The sequence below is a fragment of the Myxocyprinus asiaticus genome, chromosome 3 (assembly GCF_019703515.2).
Source record: "Myxocyprinus asiaticus isolate MX2 ecotype Aquarium Trade chromosome 3, UBuf_Myxa_2, whole genome shotgun sequence".
Classification (NCBI taxonomy): domain Eukaryota; kingdom Metazoa; phylum Chordata; class Actinopteri; order Cypriniformes; family Catostomidae; genus Myxocyprinus; species Myxocyprinus asiaticus.
The window spans coordinates 29488996-29509270 of NC_059346.1; the positions used below are offsets into that span (position 1 = coordinate 29488996).

The following is a 20275-nucleotide window of genomic DNA, read 5'->3' on the forward strand; positions in this document are numbered from 1 at the left end:
GGAACATTGTTCTCAAAATGCTGGATTACTTGCTGAAGCATCTGTTGGCAAGTTGACAAATATTGAATGATCCTTGCTATTGAAGGACTAGACTGTTTTTGGAGGCTCTCTAAATCCTATGACACGATTGTCTCACCTGTTTAACATCTCCTGTTTCACATCGCCTTGCTATTTCAACTCGTCAAATTATTATTAGTCTAAAACTGCCCGTTTCAACTTTTTTGGAGCGTGTTGTAATCATCTGATTTGAAATCACTGTACATTTTCAAAAAACAATGAAATTCACAAAGAAAAACTTCATATAATGTATAGTTGTAGTGCTTTCAATACAGCAAAGGGTGAACATAATTTACAAATCACTCCTTTTTGTTTTTATTAGCATTTTTCATACTGTCCCAACTTTTTCGGAAATGGGGTTGTAACACCTGTTTTGAAACACGCCTCGATTTGTAATATTAGTGCAGAAGTATTTACTATGATGACTTTGGACTTTGGCAATAATTGTAAGGTAGAATACAGTTCAAATCTGCTTTTTCTCTCCTTCGCATTCTCTCTCTAGGGTTTTGATCATCTGTTTGTTTATTTCTCTGTATTTTCAAACCTATCAATCACAGTAGCATTCAACCTTATCTGACACACACACACACACACACACAGAGAGAGAGAGAGAGAGAGAGAGAGAGAGAGAGAGACTTGTGAAAAAGTGCACCTGTGGCCCAAAGTCACTCAGTTGGAGAAAGTCATTATGTTCCTCAAATACTGCTTCAGGTCTGCACCAAACTTTTGCACAGTCAGCCTAAGAGTACTGAAGACTAATGTATTTATGTCCACTGTTTAAAATATGATTCCTACTTTTCATGTGAGACTGTATCAGTTTTATTATGCATAGTGGAAGCATGAAGGGGAACAGTGATACATAGTTATGCTACCCGAAGGCACTGTGAAGTATCCTTATGTTACAAGGAATATCTTTCATAGAAGCCATCAATTTTGGTTCTCAACTCTCTGTTTTGGTGTTTGTTGAGTTGCTTTGTTGGGTAATCTCTGCACTCTTTTCAATAATTTTTTTCTTCATACAAAATAAATAGTTTTATTATACATAGGTATGTGTTTTTAGATTAATAGGTGAGATGGTTCCCTTAATTTAGCAGTGTGGCGGGGGCGTGGTGGAGCATTCGTCAGCAGAGAGAGAAAGCAGTAAGGGTGCTATAATGTCTAACACCTGTTTCTGATTGTAGTAAGCACTGGGGAGAGCATTAAGAGATCACGCCAGAGACCGGGGGAGAAAGACATGCTTCAACCGCCAAAGTTGTCTGTTTATGTTGAAGCTGAAAAGCTATTTTTGAGTAATACATTTTTAAAGACTAACCTTTGAGTTGAAGCCTCACGTTTCCCGTTTCCTCCTTTCACCCCCATAACGAACCCCATTACAAGCAGGTACAAAGAATGTTCTTCATTTCAGTCGCTTGTGACCAAGAAAAAATTTCCTTTCAAGACAAGTCAGTCCACACGGCAGCCATATTGGGCACTCCCTGGCAGCTATTTTCTATGAATACAAGCAGCATACACTTACAGCTACTATATACTGAAATATACTGTATATATAAAAAAGACTGATCTCCAAAACGGTTGGTCAAGATTACGATCAAATAGCATATTTCAAATTAGCAGTAAAATCTGACAACATTGGTATAAATTGTGGTTCTTTAGCTCAGATCACGCTAAAAACTATTTTTATAGTGGTCCAGCAAATGCAAATGCATATTCTCGAGTTAACTGCAGGAGATATCTTTATTAAAAACATGATTGGCTTTTTTTTTTTTCATTATTATTATTGTGATTGGCCTGTAAATTGTACGTTCCAGTTTCTGCCATTAATTTTTATACAAGTGGTCTGTCTCAACTAAACTCTCTCTGCTTGTAATGCAGCTCTTCATCGTGCCGCTTATTACATGATTTAAAGCTGAACTGTGTTACTATTTTGATGTTAAAATACTTTCTCCTATCCCAGTGTCTCTGTGTCACTATAAAAAATATTGCTCGGTTTGTCTGAGCGGCCTATTCAGCCCAACACAGCAATTCAGACTCCACCAATGGCATGATTTATGGGCAGGACTCTCTGTTTATTCAATCAATGACAAAAGGGGGAGCGTATAAATGAATGGACATGTTTGTTCTTGCTCAAAAAAAGACAATAAAAATAAGTTAAAAAAAAACGAAAAAAGGGGGAGTATTTGGCAAAGCTGTTTTAAACCAATGTCATTTTTGCAATTCCATTCTGTGGCACTAATTGGTGCAGAAATTAAATTAAGCTTTAAAGAGTTAAGATCAAATTGCTTTTTTGAAAGTTTCCCATCTATAGTATAGCAGCCCATCACAACTGTGGATGTGGTTTCTAAAGAATCTCTCTAACCTGCTAATAATTAGTGTACTACTAAGACAAAGAACAAACTAAAAACATGACAAAACTGCTGTTAAGAAAGCGATACAAAATACAGTTTGCCCACTAGCAAGGCTGTGGTAAATGTAAGCATGTCAGAAAATGCACATAAACCAACAGGGTAAAAGGGAAAGACTTTAGTGTAAATGGACCTTCATCTCTACAATTCTCTTAGCACACTTAGCTAAATATTAACTAGTCTCACTTGCCCTCAATAGTTTCAACACCACTAAAACTGGGCTCACTTTCATTGATTTATACATGCTGGAGAACAAGATTGTCACTCTGTCAGTCTGGGTTTTGGTCTGACAGGACTGTGGCATCATCGTCCCATGTCTGTCTTGTGTTTCATTGTCTGTCTTTGTGTAAGCGCAAAGTTTTGGTTGTATTCCCTGTCATGCGCTTTTCGTTCTGTCTTGTTTAATGTCGGGAGTATTACTTCCTGTCTGGTACGGTTTCAGTCTGTGTCGGGATCCGGACACTCATGCTCCATGTCTGTCTGTTACTGACGTGGTTGCAACGTGATTATGTCATCTTGGCAGCATGCACTCACGTCAATTGTTTGTCTGTCTCTTGCAAACATGGGTGAGTCTCACGTCACGCTCGCGTTGTGTGCCCGGGTCGTGAGCTGTTTTCATGTTGTGATGAGGTTTGGTCACTTCAGTCTAAGGTGTCGGGTGTGTGTGTGGCCAAACTTTCGCACAGGTGTCCTGTCTTGTTTTTGTCACCTGTTGCATGCATTGTGTGGCGTTTGCCTCACGATGTATGCTCAGGTTTCGTTTAGTGTGAGACCACTTATTTTGGCATTGCTATGCATTCTCTCGTCTTGTTTGTCGGTTGGCATGGGCGTATATTGCCTTATTGTCTTGACGATGTGCGCTTATGCCATTTGGGTGTTTTGTTGTCTTGTGAGAGCACGTGGCTTTTTGTTTCTGTATCGCTGCATGTCTCTCTGTCTTGCGTCATACCCCGCCTACTTGTTTGCCCATTATTAGTTTATTAGTCACACCTGCCCTGTCTTGTTAACCTGTTGATTTCTCTCCCTAATAAATTCCCTTATTTTCATCTCTGCATTTGGGTCCTGCCTCATGCTTCTCGTGACAAAGTAAAAAATGCCCCTTAAATAGTTGGTAATTGTTCTTTGTTTTAGGTTTCACGTGTTAAAAAAAAACACATAGTAGCCTACTTCCTGCAGAGTAACAATCAAATAAGCAGTTACTGTTGATCCATTCACGTTTTATCTAATCCTAAGAACCCCTCTCTCCCAACTCCTCTTATCCCATTCCTCTCTTTTCTCACCTCACTCCATCCCCTTTGCACTGCCTTAAAATGAGGTGATCTAGCAGCTATCCATTCCCAGCTATTCTGATTGATTTGATATGTAAATAATTTCACATTTGAAATACTTCTTAAATGAATCTATGAATCTGCCCCCTCTATATCTCCCTCCTTCTATCCCTCCTCTTCCATCCCCCATGTGTTGTGCAGACTAATTGATCTGTGTTTGGTAGATTGAGTTTAGATGCAGTGTAAATAATTAATGTGCTGGATTACAGTTACTGTGGGCCTGAATGTTTGGTGGGGAACCTGCAATGTGTGCCTCATTCTCCCTCCTTTCGGTTTTCAAATCCTTCACTTAATATGTCAGTTTATTAGTCTTTCAAAATTGTCTATTAGCAACCCTAAAAGCTGCAGCCCCCATACAATCATCATCTGACAGAATGTTTCTGACTCAAGATGTAAGATTTGGTTACAGTCTGGTAAATATTGAAAAGGTGAGCAGTCTCTTGTTCTCTCTCCTACACTTTTCCCTACACTATCCCTTCTTTAATCTCGATCTCTTGGCTGTAATTAGTTCAGTGATTAACCTTGACATTCCTGATCACATCATCCTGCCTTAATGATGCTATTACCACTCTGTGTTAAATCAGCTCACACATTCACATCCCCTTATACTGCACGCATAAGCATGAACATATACAAATACAAGAGCAGGAAGGCAAAATAATGCTAAATAATATCATTAATCAATGGCCTAATACACAGGGACAAAAGCCAATTTAGTGTATGACATCAGAAATATATAAAGGCCCAATTACAGGGAAATTGGAATCTAAACAGCCATTTAAGCATGTCAAACACTTTCACTGATGCTGTCTAAGCTTTTTATTTATTTTAGGAAAAAGTGATGTTGGTTTTACCTTTATGAGTAGGCATAATTAAGTGATTTTCTCAAGTTCTTTGCTCATTTGGCCATTTTATTCCAGGTGTCCGACTTCAAAACATCTAATGAATCAACAGGTCTGGGTTCATTAGAAAATTAGGCTCTAGTTCAGTAAGCCAAAATTAATACAATACATCCTATGCACTATTTTGTAGTGCTATATTGCATACTTGGGGTGTCAAAAACATGGTTCCAGCGGGTCCTTAAAAAGTCTTAAAATGTCTTAGATTAAATGTTCAAAATTTAAGGCCATAAAAAGTCTCAAATGGGATAAAAATAAAAAAATTAAAAAAATAAAAATAAAAAATAACATTATTATTATTTAAAGAATCTTAAATTTGAGAACGGAAATACAGGAATTGTGATATGCTGTAGATGATTGTTAGTGTAAATATTCTGTTTCCCTTATCTGTTTGAGTGAGCAGCTAAAAGCACAGACAGTTCAAGCATGTTATAGTTAAAAGTCCCTTGTTATGCACCAGTTGGTATTGTGGTTGCACAACTAACTGGGATTTCATTCATTTTGAACTCTTGTAGAATTAACTGTATGTCTGGGCCACACCTTCACAGTAAGGAAACCCTAAGAACATTTTTAACACAAATATATATCAGTTTGGCCAATTCATCAGTTATCACCTTTCTTCCAACACCTTATTATTGCTATCAGCAAAATCCAATATCAGTCTACCTCTAATTCATATGTATTGATACATTGGTACATAAACCAATTTTAATATGAATACCTTTGTAGCTCCAAAAATAACATAAAGGAAGCATAAAAGTAATCCATAAAACTCAAGTGGTTAAATCCATGTCTTCAGAAGTGGTATGATAGGCGTGGGTGAGAAACAGATAAAAATTGAAGTTCTTTTTTACTCTTAATCTAAACTTTCACTTTCGGATGTGAAAGTGAAACTAAAGAGGGACCATGTGTAACTTTCCGATGTGAAAGTGGACATTTATAGAAAAAAAGGACTTAAATATCTATCTGTTTCTCACACACACCTATCATATCACTTCTGAAGATAAGGATTTAACCACTGGAGTCTTATGGTTTACTTTTATGTTTACTTTATGTGATTTTTGGAGCTACAAATGTCTGATCACCATTCACTTTCTTTGTATGGACCAACAGAGGTGATATATTCTTCTAAAAATCTTTGTTTGTGTTCTGATGAAGAAAGAAATTCATACACAACTGGGATGGCATGAGGGTGAGTAAATTATGAGATATTTTTCCTTTTTGGGTGAACTATCCCTATAATGAAGTTTTTTTTTTTTTTTTTTAACTAATTACATGAATTATAAGTCTTGAATTTCATGCTCTAAGACTGCTATAGTATAAAACATATTTTCCTTTGCTATTTTTTTCATAAGACTGTAATTCATTTACTTTTTGAAAAAAAGTGTGGCATTCGAATCACTAAACTGAAAACAGCTTGCAAATATCTGAAGAAAAAAAAAAAAAAAAAAAAAAAAACAGCTGTTACCTTAAGGAGCAATTTCTTCCTGTCCTGACACTTAAAAATGAGTTTTGCTGGTATAACCCAATGTAATCAGAAAACAGCCTGCAAAGAGAACTGAAAGGTTCTGTTTAGTTATTTAGTGATTTTGGAGCTATTTTGCCTTTTAAAAGACAAGTAGGAATGTAAGTAATTGTTATTTAGCATAAGCTGTTATCAAAAGTGACTAACAGTACACTTATTACAAGCACAGACCCGCTTAAGCAACAATGGCATTACTGTAGCTAATGGCTCTCAACAGGACTCGAACAAACTTCTGTTGACCAGCCCTGAACTTTAACCACTATGCCACACCAGCCCAGTAAGGATTGTATATCCCACTAACACATCCTAAGATTGCTTGAGGAGCCTTAGTTTAACCAATAAAGATTGACACACTCCCAGACAGACTCACTGGCTTCCATCTCCAGACGGTTATCTGACTCATCTGGCCATCTTGTTTCTTCTCTTTCCCTTGTGCTCTCTTTACCCCTCTCTCTTTTTCTCCCTCTAGCACCTGATATGTAGATTAGTGTTTTTTGTTCACATATGATTTAGTTATTGTGACGTATTAATTAATTAAGGGGCCAAACAGCGAAGCTGCTGGAACCCTATTGTAATTGTACTTACTTTCTTCTTCTTTTTTTTTTCTGCCTTAAAAGTGTCTGAGCGTCAGAGACTGTAAGTCGTAGAGACACCAAACTTGGCAGGATGATCCCAAATCTCCCCCACTACTCAGGCGCACAAACGCACACCCATCTGACCCTAGGTGTCGCTGTAATAAACACTTTTACATTTTGACTCATATCTCTGCAATCATAAGGGCTAGAATCAAAATGATTCAAGCCCCATAAAATGTATATCGATTTCATTTCCATCTATAATTTTTTTCCACCATATTGAATTTATTTAAAAACCTACTTTTTCTAACTCCTCCTTGACTGTTTGTCCGATTAGCATGCACTGACAAAAAATTAATCAAAAGAATTTCAATGTCAAATCGTTCCGAAGATATTAACGATACAATTCCTTCGATTTAACGTGATTTGAGTAATTGATCAATATCTACTCAAAGCAAACTCCAAACGTAACCAAACTCGGTACACATAGTCAGCAGGACATTTTGAAGATGTATGCAAAGTTTGTACAGTTCTGCCACTAGGGAGTGCTACAACAAAAAAACTGACATAACTTTACAGTCGTTTGAGTGACAAAGTTCAAATTAAATATGCATCTTCATTGGTTCAAGTGCTAACATAGTCTTAAAAAATCAACAAATATGGCTGCCAACGGCCAATCAAATTTCAGCACCTAATAACTCATATTGGGAATGGCCGTTGGTTATGAAACTTATACACAAGCAGGGTGTTTACATTAAGCAGTATAGAAAATGTGTGACAATTGGCCACACGGTGATGCTATAGTTAGCTAATTCGTGTTTTTGCTAATATCTCCGAAACCGTGTAGGCTAGAATATAATTCTAAAGCTTTACTGAATCCATCAGTGCCCCCAAATCATATGGTCACATTAATTTCCATTTCTGCATCAAATGTTTTATATGACTTCGATTTATTTGGAAAAACATACTTTTTCGAACTCGTCCTAGGCCAGTTTTCCGATTCGCACGAAACTTAGTATACATCATCTACAGACCCTCCTGACAAAAAGTTGTTCAAATAATTTTTAACCGTCAAATCGTTCCACAGAGGTAAACAAATGTGTTTTGGGGCCTGGCCTTTAATGACAAATTAGCCTTTATCTTGTGAGCACATTTTTCAAACTTAACAAAACTTCGTACACATGGACAAGAGAACACTCCGAGGTAACATGCCAAGTTTCGTTCATTTTCGATACTAGGCGGCGCTATAACTTAAAAAAATCCAATGTCATATGGAGATAAAACAGTATCAAAACATCTTTTAAACACACACCTCAATCCTCGAATGCATGCAACAGATCCACAAATGCACACAACAATCCACAAATGCATGCAACAGATCCAAACACGTACAAGGTAATCTATAAATGCACGTAACTCAAACCAAATGCGCGCACAATCCACAAATGCACGCAACAGATCTACACACTCAGCAATTCACAAATGCCCTTAACACATCCACATGCGTGCTCAATACACAAATGCATGCAACAGATCCACACACGCACACAGCAGTTCACAAATGCACACAACAGATCCACACTTCTGCTCAATTCACAAATGCACATAGCTGTACAATGATATATTTGCTCACAGTACAGTCCACAAATGCATACAAAAATTCTGAGAGTTTTTCCATTGGTATTCTGCCTCAAGGATGCTCATGAATGTGCTTTTGTATTTTTGGATAGTTTTGACACTCTTGTTCCACAGCCTTGATTCACAAATATGAGCAAGCTAATCTCGATTGCCTTCAACATTCGTTTGATGCTAAATTAATGTGTGTTCCAGGAGATGTTTACTGGATTTAAAAGCGGAATCCTTCATTGGCTACATTCAATTCTAAGGATATTTTTTAACTGACTGAAGACAATTGTATTCTAGACACTATTTCTGATGAAATTTCTGAATATAAATGATTTGTACTGTAGACACAAATAGAAAATGACCCTGTAACCTCTATAAAATAATAATTTAAATAACCAGTAATCACAAACGACTGTGATGATTGATACCACCTGACTAGCACTGAGAACAGTAATAGATCCCATGTTACAACTCCATTTATGTACAGCTTCAGCATTGGTCAAAACAATTAACTAGTGAATAATAATTAGAACAGAACAAACAACCAACATTTCACCTCGTATTATTTATTTTTAAGTTTGCTGGATATGCAACAGCAGTGTCGGTAAAACAGTCTAATATGCAGCTGTATTTTGTCCAACGAAAATATTAATAACTACCCAGACAGCATGAATTTTTACACTCATGATGAATATTGGTGATAATTTTTAAATGTATTATTTATTAATTAATTAATAGTAAAATAATTAATTTGTTATTTAATAATTGTGTATCCTTATTTTTTTCATTGTCTTTTTCTTAACTCCTCCCTTGTTAAATAAATAAATAAATAAATAAAACATGAGAAAGAATGCAAGGATGCTATACAAGTGCAGAATCAAAGAATGAAATCAAAGCAGTAGATATGTAAAATTGAATAAGTTTTGAAATTAAAATAAAGCAAATAATTAAACTCACCCACACTTTATCCCTCTGTGACGATCCATACTGATGTCTCTGGTCTAAGCTAACAGCAGGAGGAAGTAATGAACCATTTTAGTTTGTGATCCGCTGTTAAAAAGGAAGAAGAAGGCCGATCCACATACATTGGAGATCAGCTTGCTCATTTTTGTGATTCAAGGCTGTGGAACAAGAGACTCAAAACTATACACAAATGCAAAAGCACATTAATGGTCATCTTTAAGGCAGAATACCAATAGAAAAAGTCTCATCATTTATGTGTGAATTCGTGGACTGTACTGTGTGCAAAGAAATCATTGTATAGCTTATAATTTTGCATTCTGATGCAAGCATTTGTGAATTGACTAAATGAGTGGCTCTGTTGTGTGCATTTGTGGATTGCTGTGTGTGTGTGTATCTGTTGCATGCATTTGTGGATTGAGCGTGCATGTGGATCTGTTAAGTGTATTTGTGGATTGCCTTGTGCGTGTGTGGATCTGCTGCATGCATTTGTAGATTACTGTATGTGTGTGGCTCTGATGCGTGCATTTGTGGATTGTTGTGTACATTTGTGCATTGTTATCTGCATATGTAGATCTGTTGCATGCATTTGTGGATTGCCTTGTGCCTGTGTGGATCTGCTGCATGCATTTGTGGATTGACGTGTGCATTTGTAATTTGTTTTGATACTGTTTTATCTCTATAATGTCACACCCAAATAGCTGTGTCCACAGCATCCACAGGATCTTTTCTGTCAAATTTGATTATTTTGGTCATCATATATTTTTATATTATTGCTGCTCAGTACAAATTCAGAGCCTCCAATCAAATACAGTAACTGTACTCTGGCAGTTCACCAGCTTAGGCAATGTGGAGAAATTACCATCGAGGCATTGTTGAGGATTCTCCCTGCATTAGCAGCGAACAGTCCTCTTCAATGAGTTTAATTTATCTCCAGAGTATGAAAACACTGAAGCAAAAGTGTCAATGCATTTCGATTCATGTAATGTGAAAGCTGTGGTCCTATAAGTGAGAATTGTCTTCAGAAAAGAGCAATTAGATGCACACATACTCATAATGAAGATTCAGTAAATACTGATATATACCTGGTGAATTTAATAGCCAAAGCATTAGTGGTATGCAGCAATGGTGTTATCTGTATCTGTTGCAGTGGAAACATTATATGTATTTGTATTCGGATATAACCGGAAGTGCTTCAAAACTAAATAAAAAACTCATTTTAAATATGACTCTGCAGGACAACTGTAGGGCAGGGCGATATTGCTAAAAAAAACATTTTTTGCATTTTCATTCATAAAGTTTATACTTTAGTCATATTGGCTTCACAGACTCACCATTGCATTTTCTTTTTGGATATGTTTTTTTTTTTTTTTTTTTTTTTTTAAATCGTTCTATCCCTGTGCCTGTTGGAAAATCAGTATTTACGAATATTTGATAACACTTTACAATAAGGTTCCATTTCTTGCCATTAGTTAAAAACATTAGTTAACATGAACTAACAATGAACAATACTTATACAGCATTTATTAATCTTAGTTGTTAATTTTATCATATAGTAATACATTTTTAAAATCAAAAGTTGTATTTGTTAACATTAGTTAATGCACTATAAACTCACATGAACTACCAATGAACAATTCTATTTTTATTGTTAAAATTTCAATTCAATTCTATTATATTGTTAATTGTTTGTTCATGATACCTCATGCATTAACTAATGTTGATGAATGGAACCTTATTTAGTGTTACCAAATATCTTTGCTATTATTTGGTAGAATTCGTCGTTCATTTTGAAGTCATTATTCGTGCCTTTCCGAATTCGGCTTCAGGCAAAACCCTACAATGCATAAAGAAAATGTTGAATTTTTTTGTGACGCATTTTGAAATCCACCTTAAAATGAGCATCCCCCCCCCCCCCCCCCACACACACACATTCAAAAAATGCATCCTACTTGCATTGCGTCTCCTTTGCAATAAGTGCACTTCAACATGTTTAAAACCCATAATCATGATTTATGAAGCAACCTGAATTTCTGAAGATTTCACAGATGTTTACGATTATTACTGCACATTAAATACAGTGTAATGTGCCATTTCACACATTTTTCAGTGAGTGAACATTCCCTAATGGACTTAGGGTATTGTCACATGTGGAAATGAATGCATAGCATGAAGTGGATGTGGAGGAACTGAGTGAACACATTTGCTGGCACTAACACAGCACTCACTCTCTGTTTGATGGGGCTGCAGCGCAGAGAATTCTATCAATTTGCAAGGCCACGATACTCTACACAACATGGGCAAGGCAAATCTTGATCCTTCATTTTAGTGCTCTTGAGTGACGTGTGTATCTACTTGTGTGTGTCTGTGTGCATGACTCCCTTTAGGTGTGCATATGTGAGAGAAAAAGCAATAACATGGGGAGGAAATAGATGAGAAAGTGATGGGAGGTTCAACAGGAAAGGCAGGACAGGGAAAATAAAAGAACGAAAATGATCATGCCTCCCTAGGCCTCTATTGACGAAACCGTCAGAGTTTGACCTGATGGAGGGAAAAGAAGTTAGAGGTAGACTGACAGGGTGAGGCAGGGTAAGAGACAGATGGGGAGGGAGAGAGAGAGGGAGAGAGCAGTGGAGAAAGAAACAGACAAGAAGAGAATAAGAAAACGAGATAGAAAAGGGGAGAAAAAAAACCTAAAACATTCACAAGGACACATTCGAAAAAACTTAGCTGCACACACAGAGTCTAACATTGGAGGATGTCAGGCAATGCATAAACAGGGCACTTGTTTTAACAGGAAATCACACTGTAGAATACTAATCCAATGTAAAACTAAATGTAAGTGCAAGTGTGTGTGTGTGTGTGTGTATGTGTGTGTGTGTGTGTGTGTGGGCGGGTTTGGGTGGTTTACAAGGACATTTTTTTAGGTTACAAACTGGTAATTACAAGGGTATTATGCTATAAATGTGGTTTATGAGGACATTTCTAGTGTCCCCATAATTCAAATTTCTTAAAAAACATACTAAGTGATATTTTTTTGAAAACGTACAAATGCAGACTTTTTTTTGTGAGGTTAGGTGTAGGGGCAGGGTTAGGGGATGGAATCTAAAGTTCGTACAGTATAAAAATCATTATGTCTGTGGAGAGTCCTCATAAGGATAGCCGCACCAACATGTGTGTGTGTGTATGTCTGCCTTCCAGCATATCCTAAAGTTAAAAGGAATCTCCTGGATTCACAGTCTAAGCCAGGGGTTCTCAACGGGGGCATTCAAAGGATGCCAGGAGGCGCTGAGAGCAAATTAGTGTAGAGGGGGGCGTTAGGTTACAAATGGGGGGTGTTTATCAGTCATAATAGTCAAATCTATCGTCAAGTTCCTCTTTGCATTAAATCGTTTATCTAGCCTTGGAGTATATCAGTTGGTTCTCAATTATACGGGTTGGTACACAACTGATTTTGAAGTCTAGCGACGCATCTGAAGTATCTAGTTTAGCAGGGTCAAATACACAGGCAGAGGCACAACCTCAGCTAATGCACCTGTATGGCTCTGTAGATGGATACGGCTCAATAGACAGAGCAGCGCAAGCGCAAAGCTCTTATAGCTTGAGCTCTTAAACTCGCAGCTTTGCGAGAATCAGTGAGAAGCAAGGCACGAGAAGTGGAAACCGTTTGAATTAGGCACAGAATTCTTCATCACCATACTTGAATTTACTAACACTAACAGAAATAGATTGATAATAAATATGATCATAACACTACTTCAGCTCTATTAAATTTGTCTACTGTTTATAATTACAAAAATGCCATAGTTTGTTTTACAGAAATCATGTTACATCTAACCATGGTAGTGAAAAAGATCCATGCTTCCACGTGTTTACTATGGTCTTGTTACAAATACCACTGTTAAAACTATAAAAATAAGCAATTAATTAATAAATTACAATTTTCAAAAAGACAAATGTACATAGTATATAAACAATATTGCTTTTATTATTAGTTTCTGTCTTCACATTTTCATTTTAAAGGACCCAGATATAGCCCTCCATCTGCTTTAATTCAAGAAACGCAAGGTTTGGTCTCACATTCATGATGTGTAAGCCTGCTGAATTTATTAACAAAGCTTAAAAATTATGCAATGCATTGAAGTTGCATTGAGTAAATTAAGCAAATAACACAAATATTGAGTTTTGTGTTTTATGTTTTTTTTTTTTTTTGGTACAACATAGTCTCCACTTTCAAAGTATGGGGGGGGGGGTGATTAGGGTGGTATTCATAAAAAAAAAAAAAAAAGCTTGAGAACCACTGGTCTAAGCTCACATCCCTCTCTTCCTCTCAGCTTGTCTCTCCATCTCACTGTCTCCTCCCTTCTCCCCATTGAGGGAGAAAACATTAGTCATTCAACGCTCAATTTGTGAATGAGTGGTGTGATTCTTCACTGCTCTTCATTTTTTATCAGTGTCTTTAGACAACCATTGTAAACTGCCCTGTTTGTTACAGTTGTATGCCCTTTGTACTGCTTTTAACTGCATATCCTGTATATGATCATCTTATTATTCATTATCCATTTATTGCCAGTCTTGTCTGCAGGATGCAGTAAGTTGCATTGATGTTTCGCTGTTTACAGATCATTATAGTTTGTTTCAAAATTGTATTGACGTAACTGTATATTATGATACTTTAATGCAATGTACAATACTAACTCATTTTTAAATGACTAACTAAGGTACAGTATTTTAGGTGATCCATGAAAGACACCAATCTCATCAAGTTTATCTTGGTATAAACTGAAGCTAAATAAGCATTACATTTCAAACTTCCCTCCTAATCTCTTCACACGTACATTCAAACTGGTAAGATTACACTAGGCTGGGCTCAGAGTCTTGCGATCAAACTGGTGTGATCTGCATTTGCGCTTGCTTAACAGGAAAAAACGTTTGAAGTGGGTGTCACAATGAAACAGCTGCTCAAATAGTATTTTGAACATCACAATATCTTATTTCATTTATGTTACAAACATTCAAATAATCACAAAATAAACATTTAAAGCCGTTACCTTCTGAGCTGAATGTTTTGACTTTTTCTGACGTCAAACAAAGAATGTATAAACTAGTTAATCTACTTGAGCCTTCTCCTGTCACTCATTCTCACCATTTCCTGAGCAACAAAGTTTTTTAGAACCATCTTTGCTGTTACTCAGAATCCCATGCAGCACTGCAATGTCAGTAATGGAATTATGTATCATAATGTATATATAATGTATCATAATCAAACATTATAAACATCTTAATATCACTTTATATGTTTAATAATATTAAATTCCTTCCTCCAGTATGTGGTGTGAAATGGTGACATTTTTCTTTCAGTGCGCATTAAATACAGTAACTCATGCTGGGGGATTAGTCAGGACAGTAAGAACTCACATGCGAAGAGGTTAATATGGAAACAAAAGGGGGCAAGTTGTCACTTTGGCTATAATGCAGTAACTACAAGGCTTTGTGTCAAAAGTAAAAAAAAATTCTCTAACAGTGATTATCTTTTGATTTTACTGCTTTAAAACAACAACTATGACAGACACAGCCACACAAAATACACCACTGAGATACATTAAGGCAAGGTTCAACTATATTATATGTAGGTAGATATTAACAGAAGTTTTGAACTGTGTTGTCGGGACAAGAGTATTTTTCATAATTGTCAGGTAAGGGCAAGTTGTCAGATTGATAATGGGGCATGTCACATTAATTTCTAATACTAATATACATTTACTTGGCTATCTAAATGAGAATATATCATAGACTTCTTTTTATGTTACCAGGTTTATATGTACTATATGTCTTTTTAACTGTTTCATTAGTTGTTTTATGCCCCATAATTGTTTAACTTAAATTATTATTATATACAACTTAAATTATTGCTAAATATACACTCACTGAGCACTTTATTAGGAACACCTACTTATTCATGGGATTATCTAATCAGCCAATCATGTGGCAGCAGTGTAATGCATAAAATTAAACAGATACAGGTCAGGAGCAGAGGCGTAAAAAGCATATATGCAAGGTACACAATGCATAGGGGCCATATAATGGGGGGGGGGCTCACTAAATCCCCCCGCTCGACAGATACATGAGGTGCAAAATTTAGTTTCGCATACACACTCAGAAATGGGTATCTGCGCCCCTGGTCAGGAGCTTCAGTTAATGTTCACATCATCCATCAGTATGGGGAAAAAATGTGATCTCAGTGATTTCGACCGTGGCATGATTGTTGGTGCCAGATGGGCTGGTTTGAGTATTTCTGTAACTGCTGATCTCCTGGGATTTTCATGCACAACAGTCTCCAGAGTTTACTCAGAATGGGGCCAAAAACAAAAAACATCCAGTGAGTGGAAGTTCCACGGACATCTCAGAATGCACAACACGTCGAACCTTGAGGCGGATGGTTTACAACAGCAGAAGACAACGTCAGGCACTTTATTAGGAGCATAGTGTTCCTAATAAAGTGCTCAGTGAGTGTATAATACATTTTAAATACAGACATGTTCTGGAAGATGGCCTTTTATTAAGATAATATTTAATTTCAATCATGTTTTCTTCTCGGTGTTCTAATTGTGTTAAATCAACTATTTCTTTTTTCTAAGAGGATAATGGAAGATATGTTAAAAAAATATTATGTAGTCAAGACTTTAAGGTATATATATATATATATATATATATATATATATATATATATATATATATATATATATATATAGCTCATTTTAACTTGAGCCTAGACATAATGAATATTTCAAGATCTAAATCACACAAAATAGTTGATTTTATTTTGTTACAGATAACTGTCAGAAGACAAAAAAGGTTAATTGCAGCTTTCAACAACAACAACAACAACAACAAAAACCTTTATTCTTGTGCTCATAATATGAAATAATATTTTGCTGGAGTAGAATTTTGAGTGCTATAGTGTTAGATGCCACTGGCTCTGTCCATGGTTCTGAGTTTGGTATGGCATAATGCCATTGCAGTCCGTGGTCCTGAAATGCTTTTTAACCATGCAGAATCACCCCATCCCAATCAGAAATCAGAGATCTATACTCTAAAAAAAGGTTTTGTGTTACACCCATAAATGCTTGTCCCTCTGTACAACCTTTAACTATTGCATGTAGGCAAATATCTGAATTTCTGAATGGTCTCTTATTTTTATTTTATTTTTTTTACTTTGGGAACCAAATATGGTTATTCCTCAAAATGTCTACACTGTAACAAAAGGTATTTTGTCTTAGTTTTTCTGTAGATAGCTGTAGACTATTATAACCAATGTTTCAAATGTATTTTCATGCTTTCACAAGTTTAGGACAGCATAAGTGTGCAATGTGTGAATTCATACGTTGGTTCTAAAACCAGTGTTAACATGTGGGACAATCAATCATTTAACTTTCCCTGTAACATTAGCCTATTCTTTTAACAAACCTTGTCAGCTAAAACATAAACACACATAGACCCTAATTCAATAATAAAGGATTTCCTGAAGAACAGCCACTTACAGTCAATAGTTTAAAATCCATGTCTAGCCTGCTGTGGACTGCTGTCAGCAAAATTGGACTCAGTCTATTCCAGTTCACTACTGTGTGTGTGTGTGTGTGTGGGGGGGGGGGGGGGGGGTTGGGGGCATGTTTATGTGGTTTATGAGGACAATTTTTTAGGTTACAAACTGGTAATTACAAGAGTATTATGCTATAAATGTGGTTTATGAGGACATGTATAGTGTCCTCATAATTCAAATCGCTTCAAAAACATATTAAATGATGTTTTATTGAAAATTTAAAAATGCAGAAGGTTTTTTGTGAGGGTTAGGTTTAGGGGTATGGTTAGGGTTAGGGGATAGAATCTATAGTTTGTACAGTATAAAAATAATTATGTCTAAGGAGAGTCCTCATAATGATAGCTGCACCAACATGTGTGTGTGTGTGTGTGTGTGTGTGTGTGGAGAAAATCCTGGAATCTTCTTTATTGATTTTGAACTGTCTTGAAATGTTTTGCCAAAGTCAAGTATCAAGAACTCAAAAACAGATCCCAATTTCTTGTTGCCATAAATTCCTTCCACATAACATCTGAGCCTAACCAACCTTTTTTCCAATTCAGGCATGAACTGGCCTTATCCCCTTTCTTGACATCAGCTGCGAATGCAGTTACATTTATATAGAAACAAATAACAAGCATGTGAGACAACTTGAATCCAAAGACTTTGGAATACATCAGTTTAGAAATCTGATCTGTACCTTTTTTAGAAATCTTTTTAGAAATCCCAGCACAGAAACTCATTTTATTTTGTGGTCTACACACTCTCATGACCAATTGTCACTGGGGGGTACTTTTTGCCTGCACTACTGAAATGCCACTCTGATGCCATATAATCAGCTCATCACTCAAGTGCCATTGGCTCTTGCATGTCATGTGACCAATATGGATTGCAACAATCTAATATTTGGATGTATTTTCACATCTTCAGTTTCACTCTGTTCCTCACACAGAGTATTTGTATGGTTTCAGAAGACTTTGAATGCAGCATGAGTCATTTGATAAGTTACTGTGACTGTGAGCATGGCATGACAATAACATTTTGATGATGCAGGTAAAAGGTCGGTACACTGATGATTTGGTCATAAGACTGCCCTGGATTTAGCACAGTAGCTTCAACAACAAAAAAAAAAAAATAAATAAATGATAGAATATACAAAGTTTGAATAAAGATGGAGATTAATAAAGATTAAGATGAGAATAACACAGGTTGAGTACTTATCTTCTACTCTCTTCTAATCTCTCTCTCCCCCCATATGTGTCTGTGTAGTTGATTGTGTAATGGTGTGGGTGTGTACTCAAGCCTCAACTCAAGTATTTATTTAACTGTGTTAGTTTCATATGTTTTGTATCAAATTGAGTTTTTCATTAAGTTTGAATATGTGCCTGTTAAGGGTTCTCTAGCTAAAGTAATGCCATTTACAAATATTTAGACAAAACTGTTGCCAGAGTTTATCTCACTCCAGGCCATAAAAACTCACATTCATCACAAGCCACGTTATTAAAATCAATTAAAACATGCTGTACACATTTTGAAACGATCTGATATTTAAAAGTAAAGATAAAGGTGTGTCAATGGGGCGTCCTGCGGTGTTTGCCTCATTCTCTCTAACCTTGATTCTGGTTTGGGAAGCCCACACAAGTGCCTCTGTGGGGTTTCCACACTTAACCCATCGGGCAGTCTTACCCACAGACTGACCCTCAGGAACACAAATACACAGCTACTAACAAACATGCGCTCGCGCCACTACCAGAGCACCATTTCAATTAGAATTTTTTTTTTTTTTTTTTTTGGCTGCGCTTTATCATTCCTCACACATCTTTATTCTAACATCCCACAAAATCGCTATTCAAACAATTAACCTCTACCAACCTTAATGGCATAGCTACGTTTCAAAGGAACGTATCATTCATAAATCAAATGATAATTCAAAATCGTTTAATTGGATTATCTTTTGAGGGTCACATTTTCCCATGCCTATCCTGGTAAGGCAAGAGATAAACTCTCAAGTCAACCACGATATCCTACTTATTGGCAAATCCACAGAGCAGCTGCATTTTACTGGCGCACTTTTCAGCTACCCGCATAAGTGGGAAACAAAATAGCCACTTTCAACCGCGCGCATGATCTACGGGCGCGTTTATGCGGAATGACAGGAACAAGGCGCGCTTAACTCATTGTGTTATTCACTGTTCTCCGCACACACACACACACACACACACTCATTCACGACCGCATTAAGACATACACACACGTAGATGATAATTGCGACTTATCCGAAAACTGCATCAATACTAAAGTGTAAGGGGAAAGAGTGGGACACACACCTGGGTTTTGCCCCGCTGCCCGTCTTCGTGTTCCGATGAGCTGTTCATGATTCCCCATCGATCATTGAGCATTCTCCGGAGAAGAGCCAACCATAAACCGCCTGTCAGTTACAGGCGTTTAAAAAAAAACAAAAAACAGACAGCGCGTCGTTTAGTTGCTTTCCTGACCAGTTATTACATAGGAAATATACAAATAACCTTAGAGGGAAAGGAGGGAAAGGATTGAGGGGAGAGTGAGCGAGATCGACAAGACACTGATCTAGCCTCTACACCGGGAACACACGGACTAATTCTGGTCCAAAAGGGGCGGCGAAGACTAGCACCACACACATCGTACTATCAGTTGCACTTGGTAAGGAACGATTAAAATAATATTATTACAAATATTTATATCCTCAAATTCCCCTTAAATTGTGGTTTAAACTCTTTCTCGTTCCTCTGGACGTTGAGAAAGTCCACAGATATTCCACGCTAAATAAAGGGGATTAGAAAAAATCAGGATGGCAAAAAGCAGCGCGAAATCAACCCGTCGCGCCTGTGTATAATCCAAGTAAATGCCACTCAAAAGACGAAACAACTCCTGATGTCTGTCAAAACATAATGAAAACAGTGCATAAAGTTCAGAAGATTCTATTTAAAGTGATCTAAAACACTTTGTATTCCTTTTGAGGGCTGAGCCGTTACAGCAGGATAGACAGAGTGGGGTCGTAAAGATGTTGCTTCACGCGCAGCGCTCGCGGGCTGTTTGCATGGGACTAGTTGGCTGTAATTTGAGAAGGGAGTCAATTCCGTTTCCCAGGGTGTCCTAGTTTATCGGACGGAGCTGGACAGATTGCGATTAATGTCTCGTTGATGTTTTGACAAGACTAACGCGGCAGGACATATTAACGCGTTTGTGCCAAGCTTCTTGCTCTCATTGAGCGTCAAAAGCTGTCCATTAAGCGCGCTCCCGGTGCGCGCTCAAATTTATTTATTTATTTCTAGCTCCAAGACACTGTAG

General features: G+C 36.9%; 1 protein-coding gene across 2 annotated transcripts in view; it reads right to left on the minus strand.

Moving 5' to 3' along the window:
- LOC127420951 (fibrinogen C domain-containing protein 1-like) overlaps positions 1-19635 on the minus strand; it is a 182871-nt gene extending 163236 nt beyond the window's left edge. Inside the window, exon 1 of one of the 2 annotated variants that reach the window (XM_051663615.1) lies at positions 19276-19635. In XM_051663615.1, coding sequence (XP_051519575.1) covers positions 19276-19347 — 72 coding nt within the window. In that variant the 5' untranslated portion in view covers positions 19348-19635. Of the gene's footprint in view, positions 1-19269 lie in introns of both variants that reach the window. The other variant, XM_051663608.1, reaches the window with a different exon arrangement.
- Positions 19636-20275: the final 640 nt, after the last annotated feature.